General features: G+C 42.6%; 1 protein-coding gene across 1 annotated transcript; it reads right to left on the bottom strand.

The window, feature by feature from the left end:
- Positions 1–2,555: 2,555 nt before the first annotated feature.
- Positions 2,556–20,335, bottom strand: vax2 (ventral anterior homeobox 2). Its single transcript, XM_079579699.1, has 3 exons — positions 19,755–20,335; positions 15,886–16,073; positions 2,556–3,418 (listed from the first exon to the last, which is right to left on the bottom strand). The coding sequence occupies exons 1-3, from the start codon at positions 19,957–19,959 to the stop codon at positions 2,933–2,935; spliced, it is 879 nt and encodes a 292-aa protein (XP_079435825.1). The 5' UTR covers positions 19,960–20,335; the 3' UTR covers positions 2,556–2,932.
- Between the last annotated feature and the right edge of the window lie 331 nt (positions 20,336–20,666).

Genomic DNA, 20,666 nt, shown 5'->3' with positions numbered 1-20,666 from the left:
TATATTTATGTACATACAGTAGTAGCTGGTGCCGTTAGCATTGATATTTAGTTACTGCTCCAAGTAATAAAAAACAAAAAAGGTTTTACAGCCTGTGCAAGACCTTGACTGTGCACGAAACACACAATACCAATCTCAAAGACTTTCCGATGATTTGTTGTAAAAATAAAGCCCTTGGAGACGCTGGTATTTGAAATAAGTGCAAGATGTTACTGATTGCACACAAGGAAAAAGAAAAAAAAGTAGGTCTAAAATGCAAGTAATAAAGGCTTGTTTGATTGTTGCGAATAACCAGCAATTCTTTCTGAATCTATCTCCTTCTGGCAATGGCCCATCGTGTAGCTGCTTTTTTGAACACACTATAACCTACGTACCAAGATTAATGTCTAACGGACTGAGGAAGCATACTGTGTACAAAAACATCTGAGAAACATCGGGAAGAAACTTTCTAACTTCTAACTTAACAACTCCTATAGAGAAACAGAATATGCACAGCAGGAAATGTAAATCTGAACAGAACGCAATGTTGTGTGTGTAAAGCTTATAGCAATTCAATATAGATGACATGAGAGCTCTCAGTCGTCCAGGAGCATTGAATAGTTTTGAAAACCATTACTGCAAAAAAGGTCATAATTGAAATATCTGAACATAGGAAATTCATCACTTAAGAATTGGGTCATGGCTAGCATTTCTCAAACAAACAAAAAAAAAGAACAGGGTTTCCACAGGGCACTTTTAAAAGCATTAAAAGTCATTAGATCAGGGGTGTCCAAACCTTTTTCACTAAGGGCCACATACAGAAAATATACAAACACTCAGTGGAGGTCAGATATATAACTTCACCTCTATTGTCTATTATCAATAAAATCATAACTATGCTTTTTAATTGAATATGATTAAAGTTAAAAAAAAAAAAAGCTTTCTATTAATGTTCAATTAAAGCAAAAAAAAATCTATTATTATAGAATTTGCAGTGGGACAATTAAAAGTGGGCCGCGGGCCACAGTTGACCCGCGGGCCATAGTTTGGACACCCCTGCATTAGATGAATGAAAAATCCAAGGCCTTAAATGCATTCAATTTGATTCAATTTGAAAATAATCCAAGTTCCTCTGTTTTCCTCGAGCTTTCTGTGCCTGTAGAAACCCTGACTACTGTTACATGTTACAATTGGAAACCATTGCGATCCGTTTTATTTACATTTAACGCCGTGCAACGTATTTCCAGTTTTGGAAAAAATGGCGTCGTTGGATCAAAAAAGGTCCTACAATGCAAAAACACCCCGACCTTTCATCTCCATCGCACTCTTCTCAATATTTCATGGGTCTCGCGAGTGAATTATGGATGTTGCTATGGAAAACAATACGACAACAGCGCGGGAGAAGCTAACACGGGTTTGTCGTTAGCGCCGTCGGCCTTTGCGCGTCGACAAGGAGTCACCGGTTACCAGGTGCAAAAAGGGACCAGCGAGTTGAAGATTTCGCAGGTCAAAGCGTTTTAAAAGATAAAGCGTGTTGTAGCTGTAAAAAAAAAAAGAAAAAAAAGAAAGAAACATACCAGTTTTTTTGTGTGCTTTAGATGTCACGCGAGTGTCCGATTTTAATAGGCCAGGGATTCACCTTGAGAGCGAAAACGCATTACGGCTCACAATGGAAAAATGAATAGGTACATGGGGGGAAGAAAAATAGATGGAAATGGTTTAGCTTGGAGCGAAGAGGAGACGGGGGGGGCAATAACTCGAATGACACGCGCAAATTGAGGCCAAGCGGTTACAAATTGCAGGTTCTCGCGGGTGACTTTTGAATTTCTTTGGGCGTCAGAAAGACAGGGAGCAAAACGCAACATTTCCAGATAGAGCCAATGCATGTGCAGCTTTCTCCCCCCGTGATTATTCAAATTAAAACATGCAAATGGCGTATGTATTATTTCTTTTTTTTTTCCTAGATTGGACTGACTTGCCCTGGCCCGACCCGCGTGTTTTCAATTATAATTAAATAGCTTCAGAAGCCAAAGATGGGTGGAAGTGATTACAAAACTTAAAGTGCTTTGAGTGAGGAGCCTGAACAAAAAGGGAACATTACACAAACGTATATAAATAATACCGTGGGGTGTTTTTAGTGGGCCTATAGCTTATTTAAAACTGTGAAAGAGATGATGACAAGAGCTGAATTTGCTTAGCTTTTAAATAAACGTCTTTACAAAGTTCCCCCACAAACTAAAGTATTTTTACAGACAACGTGGAAAAGTGATCATTAAGTACAATATGCCTGACCTCGATGAGAAGCTTCATCATTGCTCGCTTTGGCAGAGTCTAACCAGCTTTTTTTTTTTCGTTTTGTTTTGTTTTTTCCTTCTACAATCGGATCTAGATATGTGAGATCTGCACCGTCCTTCCCAGATGCCGTCGCACATCGTTTCTTTACACGAACACAACCAAATAAAGAATTTACAAAACTACTTCCGGACACATAACAGACTGATATTAAGAAGCTACGATTCTTTTCTTTTTTCTTTTTTTTTTTTCCTGTGATAGCACGTAAACTAAACTCAAACATGGCCACTTGGATGACTGATTTGTACAAACTGCCATTTCTTATTTTGAAAAACACGGTGTCCATTCAATGCTGCTTTATACTGAATGATCCAAGTCAAGTATTTTTTTTCCTGAACAGTAAAATGAAGGCCTGTATAGAGAAACAGCACACACACACACACACACACACACAAACTTACAGGACAAAAGTGAAAGTTATTTAAAACCACTGGAAGTCTATCAGGGCGACGCACACCACGGATCAAAAATTCACAAAAGTTATTTGTTTTTTTTTTATTGTGGAAGAGTTTGGGCTCCTTCACATCGTGTCCTGGCCGCAAAACACAAAAAGAGTGCCTCAGGGGAACGTCCTTGGACCTCTGCTCTTTCCTTGTCCCGATTAGGAGACAGTCTTCTTCCCCCCCAGGTCCGCCTCTTTTCTGTCTAATCTCATGTAGGGCTCAAAGGCAGACGAGCCGCAGCCGTACGCCGAGGTCAGTTCGTGGTGAGCGCCCCCTAGCAGCGGCATGGAGAAGCAGAGGGAGTGCGGCGGTGGGACGCCCAGGCGCGGCGAGGGAGGGGTGCCTCCGAGAGAGGGCAGGGAAAGCCCGAAGGTGGCCCCTGACAGAGAGGTGGGCGGGGTGCTGCTGATGCTGGGGGAAGTGGAGGAGGCTCCGGGGCTGCTCAGGAGGGAGCCGTTGTGGTGCGGGGGGCCCAGGAGCGGGTTCGGAGGCGGGGCGGGGCCAGACAGGAGCCGGCCCTGCTCCAGGAGGCGCAGGATGTTACAGGTCGCCAGGGACTCGGAGGTGGAGGAAGAGCGCTTGTCCGAATCCTTCGTGGTGTCCTTTTTCTGCTTCGTCCTGCGGTTCTGGAACCAGACTTTCACCTGGAACAACAACGAGTGACAAGTTGTTAGATTCATTGGATTATGATTATTGAGTCATATTTTAAGGTTTTCATTAAAGCACAATTCTGAACCCTCATAAAGGTGGTTAATGACAGAGCCAATGACATCCAAGGGTGCAAAGATCAGTCTTTTGAAGCCCTGCTCCGAAAGACTTGTGAAGAAGTTCCATGTTTTGTGGCGCAACATCCCGACTGTTCTCTTAAAGGGATATTTCAAGATTTTTGACCTAGGGCCTCATTTCCTAGTTATCCAGAGCGTTGTGGATTTCTGGAGATTTTTTTTTAATTCATGTAATCCTCATATTTGAAGAGTTTAGTGGTGCTAGGCTAGTGCTAGGCTAGCGCATGTCTATGGTATCAGCTATCCTGCAATAAAAACAGTCTGACCCAAGCACGGTGCACCTGAGGCAAATCACTTATTATATTCTTTCGACACAGACATTTATATGGGTAGTCTGGTGTTATAAGTGCTTTGCCTCAGGTGCACTGTACTTGGGTCAGACTGTTTTTAATGCAGGCTACTTGTGCCATAGACATTCGCAAGCACTAGCCTAGCACCACTAAACTCTTCAAATAGAAGGACTGCATGAATTTAAAAAAAGCAAGAACACTCTGGATAACTAGGAAATGAGGCCCTATGTCAAAAAATCCTGAAATATCGCTTAAGTTATTCAGAAGCCAGAGTTCATAGCGAGACAGAGTTGAGACGTGAACAGGGGGGTCCGCCAAGCTATCACTGCTAATTTTAGCCTCTGACTTCCTGGTTTGCGCTGGAGGAAAATGTGCTATATTTTGACTCCCAACAGTGCTGTTTTTCTTTTGCAAATGTCACGTTTACAGTGTGGATCTATGGTTCCAAACTAAGTTTACTCTTCAACAAGAAAATGATTTGAATACCACAGCTTTAATATTCCTCGAGGTTTTGTCTCTCTATTGGTTATTGACCCAGCCTGTGAAGAAGCAACATGTTTTGTGGTCGTGATACAAAGCATTTACTACATTGTACTGTACCTTTCTCTGAATCGAAGAATGACATAAAGAAAAGATCAATCAAGAGAGAAGGGCTATAATATCATGATTTGGGGTTTTGGTGTGGACAAGCTCAATGATCTTGTTGTTGACTTCAATGTGAACCCATTTGCAACGTGCAGCATCACGCAACAACTTAATGATAAACCGTTTGAACACGCAAAATCCGCACAGAGCAGCACCGAGGCTGTAATCCCCTGCCCACTGGACATGTAGTCATTTCTCTTTTTATTTAATCAAGATTCTTCTATAAGTTTGCATGTAAGAGATGAATATAAGACACTGGTGAATAGGGAAAAATACAGGCTGCAGAAAGATCTTTGAAACTGTTACTGTACATTACTGGCATAAATGTAAAGAGAAAATGTATTGTGAGTGTAATATAATGTTTATTTCAAGGGATATATCCTGTACATTGCACTATATTTTGTGGAAGCCTACAGAACCTCAATCCTACAGGGGTATCCTTAATCCTTAGCTGGGGGAAAAGAGTGTTGCATGCAGTGTCTCGCCTTAACCCTTCGTGCGGGATAATCCAACAATAACAAATATCGAGAGGTAAAACCAATCAACTTGCTAGTATCACGAGAGGCACCTGAGCTGGTCACGCCACTCGCTTCGGGTCAAGAGAAGCGCGGTGAACTCTGCCTGTCCTTGTCTATGGAGTCCCCCATGTTTTTTTTATGCGCCGCAGTGTAGCTTCTAATGTATAGCGTGTGGCGAAGTTGTGCCGAGCCTGATGTTGATTGGAGGGCACACGGAGGTCACGAGATCGCAGAGATCGTGCCCACACACACACACACTCCCAGAGAGTTCACACACATGAAAAATGCATGACGCTGGCCGACTTTTTGATATACACTGCTGAGCCGCGCTGTGCATGTGGTGAAGCAGGTCGAGAGAAGATGAAGGAAATGAAAGAGTCCTAGATTTGCAGAAGAGTTTTGCTTCTCATTAATAGTGTTGACTGTCTGTCTGTGCATTCACATGTTTTTAATTGTTTGTTTTGTTTCTTTGCAGTGGAACTTGGGGAATAAGAAGTGAAAAGTCCACTCCATCCGAACACCCCTGAAGTCCAATGAAACCGTGTCTTGACGGCTGTGCTGCGTTGATTCTCTCCTGTCATCATTATGCAGGTGAGTCCGACGGTGGCGCCTAGATTTATCCTCTGAGCACTTAATAATGATGTGTCTAAATAGGATTATTAGTGAAGGGCGAGTATTTCAGACGATGGGACAGTGTACAGTCTGCATGCCCATATCGCTGTGCTAATACTGTAGACCACTTTCTGCTCCTTTGGATGGACAGATAAGAGTTTGAAGCATCTATAAAGGCCTTCATTTTTTGCATACCCATCACCTGGCCCAAACTAATGTGTCTTGAAACATAGCTATTTCATGTCCATTTATTGTTTTCTATGTATCTTCAATTGTAGTGCATTGCTTGAGCTTTGGTGGCACAAACTAGAGGACTCTTTGCTTTGTTTTTCACTTCTTTTTAATCAGCAATGCACAGTCATTTGGGAAGTGTTGACAGAACAGTACAAAATAGTAGATTGGTTGAGTGTCTGGCCGAAGACACCTCAACACATATCTTTACTCTGATGCTAATATAATACCGTTAAAGTGACTGACAGATTGAATGAGGGGTCTGTAGTATAGTTGCAGTTGTTGTATCATGTCTCCGTGAAGTCTCCACAAACAACAGACTGCACTGAGATCACGGCACGAATAATGGGATCGCAGCGGCTCAGCGCGGCACTGACGCCAGCCCGACTTACAGTGATGACCCAAAGACATATAGCACCACTGACGGGACAGGCCCAAACGAGAGGAGCACCCTGCGTTTCTTCTTCTGCGTTTTAAAAGTCGGCCTGTTTGGTGCTCGTTAGCTCACACACTGCCCCTCTAAGATCAGCTGCAGTACTTTACTCATGCTCCATCGCTTGCCAAACATCCACATCCCATAAAAGGCTTTGAGTGCAGCTCAAGTAAGCGACCAATCCCGTGGCTTTATCCCCGGGTGTGGGCGGGACTCACCCTTGTGTACACATCGCTGCCCTCCAGTCCCAGACGGAGGGGGGCTGGTGTTATACAGGGATTTTATTAGAGGGGGAAAATGATGAGAAGAGAAGAAAGCAAAGCTGCCTTTGGTACATCTACACTATTGGATGTAAATCCTTTTTAATGGGATCCAGGGTTCAGAGCGAGGGCAGAGATTACAGAGGGAGATCTGGATCTGGTGTGACCTGCGCTTGCCCCGGGCTCGGCCTCTGACCTGCCCCACACTCAGGGCACAGGTGAGAGGAGGGAGAGGCATAGAATATGATGAAAAATCTTCACACTGCAACAGGGAATCCAACCGTAAGTGCAAACAAGCAAACACCAGAGCGAAAACAAGGGCGAGGAGAGAGGACGGAGAGGCTTCTACTGATATGACGAGAAATGACATTACACCAAATAAAACATGGCAATACTGTGAACACAAGAGTAATAAAGGCTGTAAAAATGTAGTCAGCATTGGAAATATTCATCCATCATCAATTAGGCACTGCTCAGCTTTAACCTAGTGTTTATTCAGTCAATATTTCAATTCAGCTGGTAGTATGATTATTATTTTCAAAGTAATCAGTCATTTTTATCACTAATTTCCATCATTATTTTCTCATAAACAGTATTTTTTCAAAAATGTTACTCATATAAAAGCAACCCTTCTTTTGCACTGGCATCATTTGCCATTAAATTAAATTATGGTCACATGAAAAAAAAAGTATTTGGATCAGATTTGCAACTTATGCGTTAACACAAAAGGGATATGTTAATTGTGCTTTGTTTTAAGAAAAATCTAACATAAAAACTGCTGCTTTTACTGTTGTTGGACTAATATAAAGCAGCAGGTTTAAATACATTAGGACTCTATGGATATATTTGCTTAAGATATTGCACCTAAATCATTCCAATCGTTGTTACTGAAGTGCAATAAATTGATTTTGAATTCCTATTATGGTAATAAAGTGGCCTATGGATATTTTCTTGTGCCTTTCCGGAGACACTTGTAAAAGGGATTTAACTTTACATATTAAGTGACGACTCCACGGCATCGAAAGACCACACTGTATGAATCTGAGTGTGGGGACATGTCTAAGCGGGACGGGGTAAAGCCAAGGTCACAGGGAGATGATTGGTCCGCGATGATTGGTCTATTATAAGGCTCAATGGGCCAGGGGCTCGGCCAATGGGATGGCGGCGTTTCGGATACAGACAGATGCAAACCCAGGGTCAGGAGAAGTGGGCTATGGGGAGGTATAAAGGTTAAGCCAGCTAAAGGCCCAACGCAGATCAACACACGATCCATATGTGACTTTGTTTGATAAACCTCGACGGGACAAAATAAGGAATAAACACGAGGCATTTGTTACAGGGCTGATTGTGTTTTTTTTATATTTATGGGTAAATGCCAGTATACAATAGAGGAAAATTAACTTTATGTCAATCACAAGAAACTGGCATGTATCGCTTTAAGACTTTGGCCTTAAATAACAACAAAAAAAATACAGTATTTTACAGTTTTTCCTCAGTTGATTGATTTATCCTGGACGATGCACAATCAATACAGTTACAATTCCAGTTTGCTGCTGATGCGGTGAAGAGCCAGTGCTAATGTGGAGCTCCTGTCCCTGTTGGGCCTTTCAAGATAAAACACTTCCTGCCAGACTGCACACATTCCCCCGAACACTACGCACTGTTGCCTTTATTAGGACTCAGTTCACAAAGCTGCACTCTTTGGTCAAAAGCATGAACTGAAAACTCGCACACACAGAAGTACAGTAACACTTCTCAAGAATAAAAATAATAAATTAAACCCCTCACTGATTATCAATGATATCAAAGCTGTTCACTATTAGTACGGATAAACTCACTGTCATTTGCAATTTGTCCATGTTTCAGCTTTTCCTTCTGTCTTTCTTCCTTTTCCTTTTTTTTTATTAATAAATGTGTTGTGACTATTAAAATATGCTTTAAATTATTAGATTTCTTGACTTGGGAAAATAAAAGGAAAGTAGTGTGCAAGGGTTAACAAAGTGGGGTTGTGCGATCCTGACTTTTAGAGGTTCTTATTTGGCCTATGTGGGTTAAAATTCCCTTTGTCCTGCAGTGTACTTTAAAAGCACACTTGTGTGAGCTGTACAGCTAATTATAAAGCCTTTTTATCGATTGACAATCTGGCTGTTGTTGTTGTTTCATTACCATGACAATGTTGGTCTCTGAAAATCAGGTACAGGGCCTTTGAAAATATGATTGTAACAAACGTATCTGACTTTCTAGTGACATGCTTCCACTAAATGGTGATAAAGAGTCCAAAATATTGACAAAAGAAAATGCCATTGCGCTTCACGTAGCTTCAAAGCTGGATAGAAAGATGTTAGTGAAGCATTAAACTCTGCACAGCCTGCGTCTCTAATACTGTAATGGGGAGTGGAGTGAAAGGATTGCCCGGCGTTTAAGACAGACACTTTGGTTTCACACTTTGCACGACCTCTTCCACTCGGACCCCTGATCCCAATCATGTGACGCCGCACAATGAACGAACGGCCATTTTCTCCTCGTTTGAAGTGAGAAACGGCCGACGGGACAGCCACTGAAGTGCACACACCAGAGCGGGGAATGTTTAGCTGCATTATGTGGAGATATGTATGTAATCTAATGGAAATGCAAGAGGCCCAGTCATGACCTTCTACTGTATGGCTCACTTCAAAGCAAGCAAACATTAACAAGGAAAGATAATAGTACTGTGATAATAGTATGTGAGCAGATTTTGTAAAACTAACACTGACTTAGCACAAGATAGTTAGTTGTGGGTATTCAATAAATAATTAAAAGCCTTTATCACTATGTTCTCGAATGTGTCTAATTCAATTTTTCTCCCTTTGTGTAATTTATTCAAAATGCTGATTATAATTAAGCGTAATTATTCCTGACACTTTTCATTTATGTGCAATAATACGGTTAATTTTATTGTTACAGAACAAACAACTAAATTAATTCCGACCCACAAATACTTTCAGATCACTGGTAAAATGTTGTTAATAGTCCGCCTTTTTTATTTGAATAAATATTAGTCTGTTTTAAATGAAATAATTTTAGCTCATTCATGAAATAAACTGCATATAAAGGCCTAATACCCCTTCATGCAGCTGAAACAGGCCTTACTAGCTTTTATCACCGTATATCCCACAGTTTAGACCCTCTCTCTCCCGCCCCCTGTTTCCCTGCTCCCTGTCCAGCCTCTCTGGGCCGTCCCGATCCGGCCCAGCCCGCAGCGAAGTCCCTATCCCACCCCTGCACAAACCGGCCCGGGCCTATGGGTGCAACACATGTGCAGCAGGTTCAGGCCGGGGTTAACTCCGTCTTATAGAATGGCTGTAGATATGGCTGCTTAATCCTCCTTAGCTCAAAAGCACTTGGTTCACTGTTTTGCGGCCCTCCTCTCCTCTCCTCTTTCCTCTCTCTCCTCTCCCTCTCCCTGCTTCTACCTCCCTCTCTTCTCTCAGGAAACCCCTGCTACACCCATTGGCAAAGGCACAGCGGGGCGTTGGATGCGGGCCATGACTTTTCTTGCGTGTCACCCCACCGTTTCCCAAATTTCCCATTACCTTCAGCCAAAATGTGGCGCTGAGTCCAACACTAGGGTTTTCTATACTTGACTTGTCGACTTTGCAGGGACCCGAAGCACAGACAGGAACTCCCCGGGCTAAAGGAACAAATAAGTGCTTTGTTGTAGGGCTCCGGAGCAAGCCAGGGGAATGCATAAATAAATAAAATGCTTTCTTAAAGATAATGAGCGTCCATGTTTTATGATTTTAAATGAAGTACCTATTCATTGTTGGCCTGTCCAGACATTGTTGATAGTGTGTGGCCTATAATCTCCCAGACAGGTGACCTAAGTCCGCATTACACATTTGAACACAGCACACACACACACACACACACAGTTACTTTTCCATTCAGCACTTTGCCCGACGCCGATTGTCCGACATCTCTCAGGACCTGCGGCGTTTGGCCATGTGAAAAGCACTCGTGTCTGATTTCCTGGCTCAAGGATTACACGGCCGCTCCATATGTTTAGAAAATTATACCTTCCTTATCCAGACACGCGCGCCGCCTATTCGCTCGCCAGCCGCTGATGAAGCAAGTCGGTGCGGCGGTGATTTAGGACAAGCGCGGCCATATAATTGCTAATACGTCCATCCGATTATCTCATCAGTTGATTGCACTATGGACAAAAGGCCTTAAAAATCACGTCGAATTAAAAGGGCAAAGGAAAGTTATCAATGGGCTAAAGGCGGTACAGGGGTTGGTGATGTTTTCAGTACATCTATTTGTTTTCTTTGCTCATTTAAATGGTTAAAACTACTTTCTCCTTTTCATTGAGCAGGTGAGCAGTATTGGCATTTTCCCACATTTTCAAGCATTGTATTGGATTTTATGTCGTCACACTCCTTGGAATCACTCAAATCAAAGATGTCACCCGTCCCTATATAGTTAAAGTTCCACACCACACAATGTTACAGCCACACGCCAATAACTGCTTACGTTCCTATATTTAACCACGATTCTATTATCAATGAATGAGAGGCACAGTGCTCCGTACCGTCTGCTCGCTTCCTATATCTCCGGAGACGCCACAATTGTCCCTTTATGCAGCCACATCTGCCCACTGCGCGTCATGGTGGATCCCAGACAAGTGCCCAGACAACAATGTACAATAAAGACGTTCATCATGGCTTATGACAACAAAGTGGGGATGTGTTTGGATGCTATGTTATCATTTCACTATATTGAATAATACAATACATACAGTAACTATAGGCCTCTGTAATGCTTCTGTTTGATTCTTCTTCTCATTTAGGTGTATTTTTGTACATTGACACACTTTCCAGCTCCTCCTTTTCTGAAAAAAAACCTGTCTGGTTTCCTGTAGTATTTCGCGATTGAAGCGGACCTGCTGTAAATCCACGCTCACTCACGCGCAGAGCTCGGGGCCGCTTGGTATCAAGGTAAACATTGAGCAAACAGAGAGTGATCCGACGCGACACCTGTTACTCTGAGCCTGTTGGACGGTAAACAGATTTATTCAGTCACACACACCAATTGCCCCTATTATCTATCCGCAACACTGTCATTATGACCCCAAAAAAATCTAAATAATTACACTGTCCTTTAGTGTAGAAGCTCCAGTTCCAGCTTTTTGAGTGATTTTGACACTCTATGTTACAATAAAGATGCAAAATTCGGGTTGGATAAAGGAAGCTTAAATCTGCGTAAAAAGGTTTAGTTGTAAATGCTCTCTCTTGAAACTGTGAACCCAGCACAGATGTTTTGATAATGGTCCTCAAACATCAAATTCTCACTTGTGAAACCAATCCTGCACCAATACATTTCATGGGAGGATTTCCCTGTCCATCTGTTGACCTTCTGCAGGCATCTGAATCTGAATATGCCCCCCACCCCTCTCTCTCCTTTCTATAAGGCACACAAAATTGAAGCAAAAGTTACCCTATCCACTTTCTCCATGTCCTCAAACAACCCACAACAAACGAGCATGAAGCAAACCCCAATGCAAACATCTGTGCAATGTTCAGCTTGCTCTGCATTACAGATTAAACAGGACTCCCATCAGAAACAGCGCTAAGCCTGTACCTTCCTGCCCGCCCGCGCGTTCCCATTTGCGCCTGGATTAAACTTGGGGCCACCATATTAAATCTATAGCGAGTGTTTCAAACGGACCTGCTCCAGTGCGACAGACTGACAGAGTTTCAGCGCATTGGTCAGCTGTGCGCGGGCTGTAAAAAAAACAATTAGTGCCCGCAGCGTGAGCTCAATAAAGGACTAAGGACTTTTCAATTCACTTTCGGTTCTGAAATAATGGATCAAGTCCTTATTCCTCTTGTGGATTTGGAATGACACCGAATGAACCCACTAATTTATGGTTTTACGCAATCGGAATTAAACGCATGCAAAAGCTTAGCAATTACAAGTACATGCGCTCATTACTTACTTCCTTTCTATAGCCATTAAAACCCAAAGAAAGGCGTCTGTTATCAAAGACGTGTAAGGCCTACCTTCCCGTGTCTTCATTACATGTGCAATCCTGCTTGCTTTGACGCATTGTTTTCATTTTTCACGTCATGCTCTTTTCGGACGTTTGTGCAGTGCCCGCCCTTTCGCCAGTATTTCCCTGACACACATCCACAGTCGTGCCCCCCAAACACACACACACACACACGCACACACACATGCAGAATGTGCCCCCTCCTGCCGTTTTAGCCTGTAGCGGGGAGCCACCTGCCGGGATCAGGCGAGAGCTCTGCCCGGTGACAGATCCCGGAGAACGGAAAATTGCTGCGTAATGACGCACGGGCCAAGGAGATACAGGCAGAACCAAATGTTGCCTAATTATTTGGATTTAGTGAGGCAGCTTTTTTTTCCCCTGCATCTGCCTGAGTGAACTGTACAAACTTAAAAACATTCATCTTGTTGTATGTGAAAATTGCACCACTTTTATCAAGTGAAAACGACTAACGCATTTTGGACTCTTTGATGGTCAGCATTAGGTTACGCAAAGGCACGCGCTATAAGGATGAGTTATATTGGGAAAACACGTCAAATTAATGGTGTACAACTTAGCATATTAATTCATTCATATGTAACACTCTGTTCTGCTAAGAGGAAAGAAACGCTACAGCCTTTATGTTATTTAGCCTAAATGTTTCACGAGCTTTATCTTGACATTTTTCAATTTGACCCGTATTTAAACAGGAAGGTCCCTTCAGATTTAGACTTCTCTTTCGCAAGCCGCAGAATAGGGGGGCCTTTTGCACATGTTGCTTTTTTTGAATTGTTTTTTTTAGAGGAGAGATAAAACCTATACGCGTGAAATGGTGGTACTCTGTGTCTCTTGTGTTCTGCATGGGTTTGTGTGCGTGCCTCGTTGCGTGTTCACAAAGAATACCTGACCAAACTAATTGGAGTTACACCATGGGTCAATGATCAAATCCTCAAACATAGTTAAAAAACACTTAACGGTCCAGCCTCCCGTGTTAGCGCGTAATTACATTTCTGCGTTACGCGCTTGTAAAGAGGACCGTGGTCACATACACCAAAACAAAGACTGTTTTTGTTTGGTGAGGCGGGCCTTTGGTACAAGTTTCGTCAAATATTTGTAAAGAAATCTGAAGTAAAGCACACGGGAGAGTGTCTTTTGATTAATGGATACGCCCATGCAGGACAATTTGTGCCATAATAGACGCTTTATCTCCAAATGGAAATCCAAGGGTTTCTCTTTGTGATTAAATCAAGTTGCAGCCGAATCCTTGAAGAAAAACACCAACAAACACTTGAAATGACATAATAAACATAAAACACAACTTTTAAAGCTTCCAGGCTGTATTTAATTAGCCTTGAATGGTGCATTTGCCTAAAAAGGTGCCAATAAAAGGCGCACAATCAGAAAGGACCAATTAGGTTTAAAAGCTGCCATAACGCGCAGTATTAAAGGCTCGCTGTTCTCTGGGTTTAATATTTCGCGCCATTAGCGGTGAAGTTTTTTATTATTTAGGTTTTTTTCTGCTTCGAAGGTCAGGTGTTTTCTTTTTCCTTTCCTTTTTTTTTCTTGTTCTTCAAACAGGCGCGTTCAGCCAATCACAGGACGAGCTGGGGATCCTCATGAGCAGCAGGAAGCGCGGGCCTTTCCCATTAACACCCCGAGTGTCAGCGCTAACGAGGGCCACTCTGGCGCTCACACACACCCGCGCGCGCGCACACACACGTACAAGTAGTACGCAGACGTATGCACAAAAATACACACAACTATAGGACACACTGCACTCTCTCAGGGGCTTATTCGAGCGGTGCGTAAAAGGGGAATCCACAACATGCTTTGGCATATAATGGGCATCTCGTTTCTTTACCTCAGAAAAAGAAAAGAGAGTGCCTACAGTAAGTGTAAAATAATCAAACAGGCATGATATATGCAAGTAAGCATAAAGAACATCATTTCACTGGTGCCCGAAAATGAATATAGCCTAATGGCACGTGATTCATTGTGGGATACAATACAACATATGTGTCAAATTGAAGGGAACATCAAAAATACATTAAAAATCTGCAATATAACCTGTGTTTTTGCCCTGACCAAAGTAGGAGCGCTTGAAGTTGTGTGAAACAGAGCTTATATTTGACTAAAACAGCAGCTGTTATGGCAAAACAGCGTAAAACAAAACAAAACAGAAATAACACAGAGAGAGAACTAAAAATAATAATTGAAAATAAGTTTAAAAATAATAATATAGTAATTAAAAATAATAATAATCATTGAGCTAGTGCAGTTCACTTTTGCTGCAACTTAGATGCGTAAAAATCCCAGAGGTCGTTCCATGCGCTGCGTGCCAACTGCGTCATGACGCAGGGCCACCACAAACACAGGAGGCGGGACTACAGTGTCTGCGGGGATGTTTGAATGAAGTGTGAGGCTTATGACTGTATTGAAAATGGCACAGTTAGATTAAACAGCGCTCTTATTGATCCAAAGTGTTGCAGATCAATTTGCCTAATTAATAAATATTATATAACAGCAACACACAATTATAATTTACTTTCTGTGAAGTAATACTTTGGCTGAAATATCCACAATTGTCATAAATGTACAGAATTGCGTATGCACAGAAAATGGTCCACAGTTACAATGTGTGTGTGTGAGTGGGGGGGCCTGACTCGTCCTGTCCAATCATCCGCAGGGCCCTCACTGTAAACTTGCTTTAGGCCACACACACAGAGGCCTATGGCTTTATAGAAAACATAATGTATATAATTTACCAGAAAGTTTAACTTGAAAAAGATTTATATGTGGATCCAACAGAATAAATAGACGTGCTACCTGTTTCCAAATAATAATGACAATAATCAGAACAATCATAATAATGTCTACGTTCTGGGGTTTAAAATGGGACTTTAAAATATTATTGTATCTGTAGGCCATGTGCAGGTTAATACACTTGATGAATGATTGAATGTACTGTATTGAATCATATGGACCTAAACAGTCTATAATAAGTCTATAGGCTCGGGCTGTTCAAAACAACAGTGCAATAACAACGCGTTAGTGAATGTGTGGGCGTGGTTATCCCGTCTCTCAGTTCTGATTGACCCACGAGCTGACTACGTAGTCTGTACCAGTGCACCTGCTTCCGTCATGTCAATAAATAATAACAGACAAACCTACAAGATATCGTTTTATGTGACCGGTTCGATTTGGAAAAGCTTTCGTTTTTAGGCCATAGAAAATAAATTGCCAACAGACACAACTGATTAACGCCATTAGAACCAAGACCTCTTTTCTGCGTCTCATTTTCCGTCTCACCTGTGTCTCGGAAAGGTTGAGCTGCCTCGCCAGTTCGGTGCGCTCGCGACCCACCACGTACTGACAACGCTGGAACTCGAGCTCGAGCCGGTACAGCTGCTCCGCCGTGAACGACGTCCTCGTGCGCTTTGGCCGGTCCAGGTCCAGGCCTTTCGGCAGCACGATTTCTCTTATGGTGCCTTTGGCGTCTGTGGAGAGAGAAAAAAACAAAAACAAACGTCACTTTACGCACGTTTTTAGCGCAATAGCCTTTTCATTCACTGAATATTCCCGACCATCAATTACTCGCGAGTTTATTTGCCTCTAATCTAACAGCATGGCATAATTTGTCGCGATAGAAATGTTCTCTAATTGTCTCTGATGTGAAACGTTAATTGGACTTTTGTTCCTGCTTTTAACAGTGTGAGTGTTTCCATGGCAACAGTTTTATTCTTAATCAACCTGAGCAAGAAAAGCCATGAGGTGCATAAAAGGTTGACAGTGACTTGTAGCCTATTAGTTGTGTTGGAGACGATAAGGCAAGTTTATCTGTGCACACGATGACATATAAAACACACAAACGAGTGTTTTACTGAGAAAGAATAAAATTAAAATAAATACAGAATGTCATTAGTGCCATTTTCGAGCGCCACATATTCAATTTAACCGAATATTGGTCGATTTATAATCTTTACGGTAATGAACAGCGATATGCAAACACACCACAAAAATACAGGCAAGTTTCCACACAGCCCTGTTCTGAGGAAAGTGTGCGTAAAGCTGTGCGTAAAGTGCGGCATCGTCTTCAGGCCTATTTCCAACTTATTTAGACAATACAGCACTACTTATGACTCACTCACCAGTCAGCACATGGACTAAATGGGAGTTTAAAAGGATTTTTTATACAAACAAAAACTGACAGTGGCAGCCAATAAAACAGCAACAAACAACAACGCACAAACAAGCATGGATAAACGCAAGACAGAAAATACAATATACGACACAATAAATAATGTGTGTGGCTTGATGTTGATAAATTACTATAACTATCCAATAGAATAGTGTCTACTGGGATTGGCCTTGGATTAGAAATTAAAATTTGATTTGAACCATTGTAATCTAGTAGTTTTGTAGCAGTTTTCAAAGGGTGTAACAAAGGTATAGATTAGTGAAGCGAGTGCGTAATGAATAATACACTGAAAACGTGTTTTATCTTCCTGCTGTAATTTATCTATGAATCCCCTTTAATAGTCATAGTCTTATTATAAAAGCTGTCATATAATTTCCCAAAGCCACGATGCAAAACACTAGCATGATAAAAACATGACCAATATAGAAGCTGTAGTCCATTAACAATGTATAAACCGCTAATAGCACAGCCGATATGATGAACTACTTTAGTTAAAATGCTTTCAATCGAGAAAGAAAAAAAAAATACATTAAAATAAAGCTAAAACTATATGAGGAACGTTTAAGTAGGTTATTTAGCATGTGTTATAGATCCAGGCACCAATTGTATCCTGGTCTCTCGTGTTGACGCTCCATAAATAACTCAACAGCAGCCATATACTCGCAGTTTGTCCAGTGCAGGTATTTGCGCCTGGTCACGTATGAAATATTTGTTAGTATTTACCACATTCAGAGACAGAGCGCTGCGGATAGGACTCACTCTTTGTCCGGGGGGTTAGAGTCATGAAAAATGCATTTGGATGAAAAATGAAAAGACCTGAATGAAAAATGAAAGTAATCTGATTGAACCGTGTTTCCTCGGAGCGAGTCTGTCTATGGGAGAGCGTTACACACGATCAGCACAATTGAGTATTAAATAAACACGGGGCATTAAAAATAAAATCTAAGCAAGTAAATAATCTAATGCTAGAATAGATGTAAGGCACAGTGTTTTGGTCATGTAGAGCTATATTGTCCAGTAAAGATCCCCGTGCGTAAAATGTTTGTCAATTCACCATAATACTGAATCAGGCAGTACGTAATGAACGCAGTGTAACACCACTTCCCAGTTTCGCATTACACTCGTAAATTGCGGAGTTATTTTAGTCTCCACTCGCCCACAGGCCTGATCTCTATAAAGCCACAGCTACCTAATGCCTCCATCTTTACGCACACGTAATGGCTGTGCGTAACGCGCTAAATGATGCCCCCAGCATCATCTAAAGCTCCTAAATAAAGAAATATAGGGCGTCGGTGTGTACGGTTCGGTGTAGGAGTCGGTAATGTGCGGAAAGAGCTTCGCATGCGCAGAAGAAACGCGCGACAGACCTGCTGACCTCTCCGTGACCCCGCGCTCGCACACACACACACACACACACACACACACACACACACACACACACACACTCACTCAGGCGCATAGACTCACACTCCGGGCTTTAAACACGAATGATGCCGTTGCCACTCGATGCGATGCCCGGCTCTAAACCCAGATCAAGCCTCTGCGGATACACACCTATGTCCAGGACGCAGTTAACGCTGACCACAACAAGGACAACTGCAGCCGAGCTTTATCTGGGGGAGGGGATGGGGGGGGAACAACTACTTCTCCTAACCTGTACCAAACAATAATACATTTGTAAATATGCAGCTACATTTTTCACACATTCTCGCTCGCCATTTTGTTCCTTCCATCCTCATGTGTATAGGCTACAATTTCACAAACTCACGACCAAACAATTATGGAGAGCACGTTCCAAATGATTCACATGAGCTAAAGCAATATGTGCACTTTTGCTTCATCAACACAGGCTAAATCCTGTAACACGTCAATAATTTGCACATTTGGTCATCTATTTGCAATATGAGGGACTATTTAAAAATATATATAGAAAAATAAACTAAGCTGTGTTACAAAAAACTATGGACTCAACTCTATTTTACGGATTTATTATTTACCAAAAAACATTACTCATTTTTTGACCCCGGAGCTTCAAGGATCCCTTATTTTATTTTACTTGGCCTAAACACAATAAAATAGATTTCCTTTTGTATTTGTATCTTGGGTCCACATATTCGAAAATGTTAAATCTAAATATACAACTCTACTGATCTGTTGCATTTTAGGATTAGGGAATATTTAATAATTTCCCGGATGTTGGGTCTATAGCCCTGGCCTCCTGCTGCCGCTCTGGGCGTGGACCCAGATATTATAGTGTAACAAAGCTAATCAAAACAGCAATATTTAACACCGTTTTTTTTTTTTTGTTCATTACGTGCACAGCAATATAAATGTACAGTTGCACAAAAACTGTATTTTTATATTTTTCATCTTTCATGCAGCTGCACATTGCTCCATTTTTATTTTAGACTCTTTTTTTTTTAAGACAATTGATTTGTGTTATTGGCCCCAATACACAACTTTTACTTTTATTGACATAGATTAAATGTAGTTTTTCCTGCAACGTATTTAAGAAACAAAATGAAGGGGACACTCTTTTTGTATTTAATTATCAGAACACCTAATTACAATCTTCGTTTAAGTCTTGCCTTTGTCTCCATATTGATCTCACAAATCAATTTCCTTTGAACAAAGAGACAAACTCAGTCATTTACTGGAACAGTAATTTTCCCGAACACGTCATTATGAAGAGTTACCCATTTATTTATTATCGTGTTGTTACGACTTCTGGGAACTGTTAGGCTATTTGAAGTTGTTATGGATGACTGCAGTGACATGTTTTGATGCTTATTTGTTTGAAGTAAAATAAAACTAAGAGCAATTATAATAACTGAGACATGTTTAGATGCTCATTTCATCCTAAGCGTTGCCTGATTATTATTTGAAGTCAGAAACAGCCTGAGGCCGAGTCAGAGGCTCCAAAGCGCACTTGGATAACGGTACATTCCCTGTGTTGTGCTTTTGTGGGTAAAGGACTGACCTCTGACCAGGATCCTGCGGCAGTAGTCCGGGTCCACTCCCAGCAGTTTGTCGTGACCGTCTTCGCTCGAGGACGTGGGAGTGGACGCGGAGGTGCCCGGTGTGTCCGTGGAGCTCTGCACCGGAGACCGACTCCTGTCCGGGCACAGCGGGTTGGGTCCACAGCGGTGGCTCCCATCTCCCATCGCCGTGGTTTGGTCAAACATTTAAAGAGTGTCTTGCTGGTGCTCTGCGCGCGCTCAACCTCGCGTGGTGGACGGTGTTGTCGTTGCCTGTGCTCGTGGTCCTCTATCCGCATGCCCCAAAACCTAAACAAACCTCGGGTCCAGGCAAAGGCCGGTCTCAGGACTCCGACATGACGCGTCCACGCAGGAAACAAAGCAAAAGTTTGAGCGTGTCCGGGAGCGGCTCAGCGGTGACTCCGGGGCATAGTGCAGGGGGCAGCTCTGGTCTGGGGTCTGGAGGGGGCGGGAGGGGGGGATCCCGTGGAAAGAGAGGGGGGCAGTGTCCGCGGGACGTGCACTGTGACTGGTGTGATCGTTACCGCACAGACCTCCGCTGCGGCCGTGAGGAGCTGCTGTTGTGCCTCAGATCTTTGGCGACACGGTCCACTTTACCGAGACAGGAGCACGTGACGTCACTTCCTGCCCACACAGCGCGGCCTGCGATTGGCGCGCGGAGGAGGGCACGTTTTGACAAGAGACGAGCGCGCGAGGCGTACAACCATCAGGCGCGAGAACATGACCCGGTTTCTCCGCAGGTTTTTTTTTTTTTTTTCTCAGCTTCAAGCCCGTCCCGTGCGCGCCTCGGAGCTGGTCCTCATCGGTTCTCCCGGGCTGTCGTCTCTGTGCGCTCTTTACGCACGGGCAAGCGTCTGCGCCCCAACCACTGTTTACGCACAAACGCAAACAGT

Source organism: Gobius niger (assembly GCF_951799975.1).
Source record: "Gobius niger genome assembly, chromosome: 21".
NCBI classification, from domain to species: domain Eukaryota; kingdom Metazoa; phylum Chordata; class Actinopteri; order Gobiiformes; family Gobiidae; genus Gobius; species Gobius niger.
This window is presented reverse-complemented; position numbering and strand designations above follow the sequence as displayed.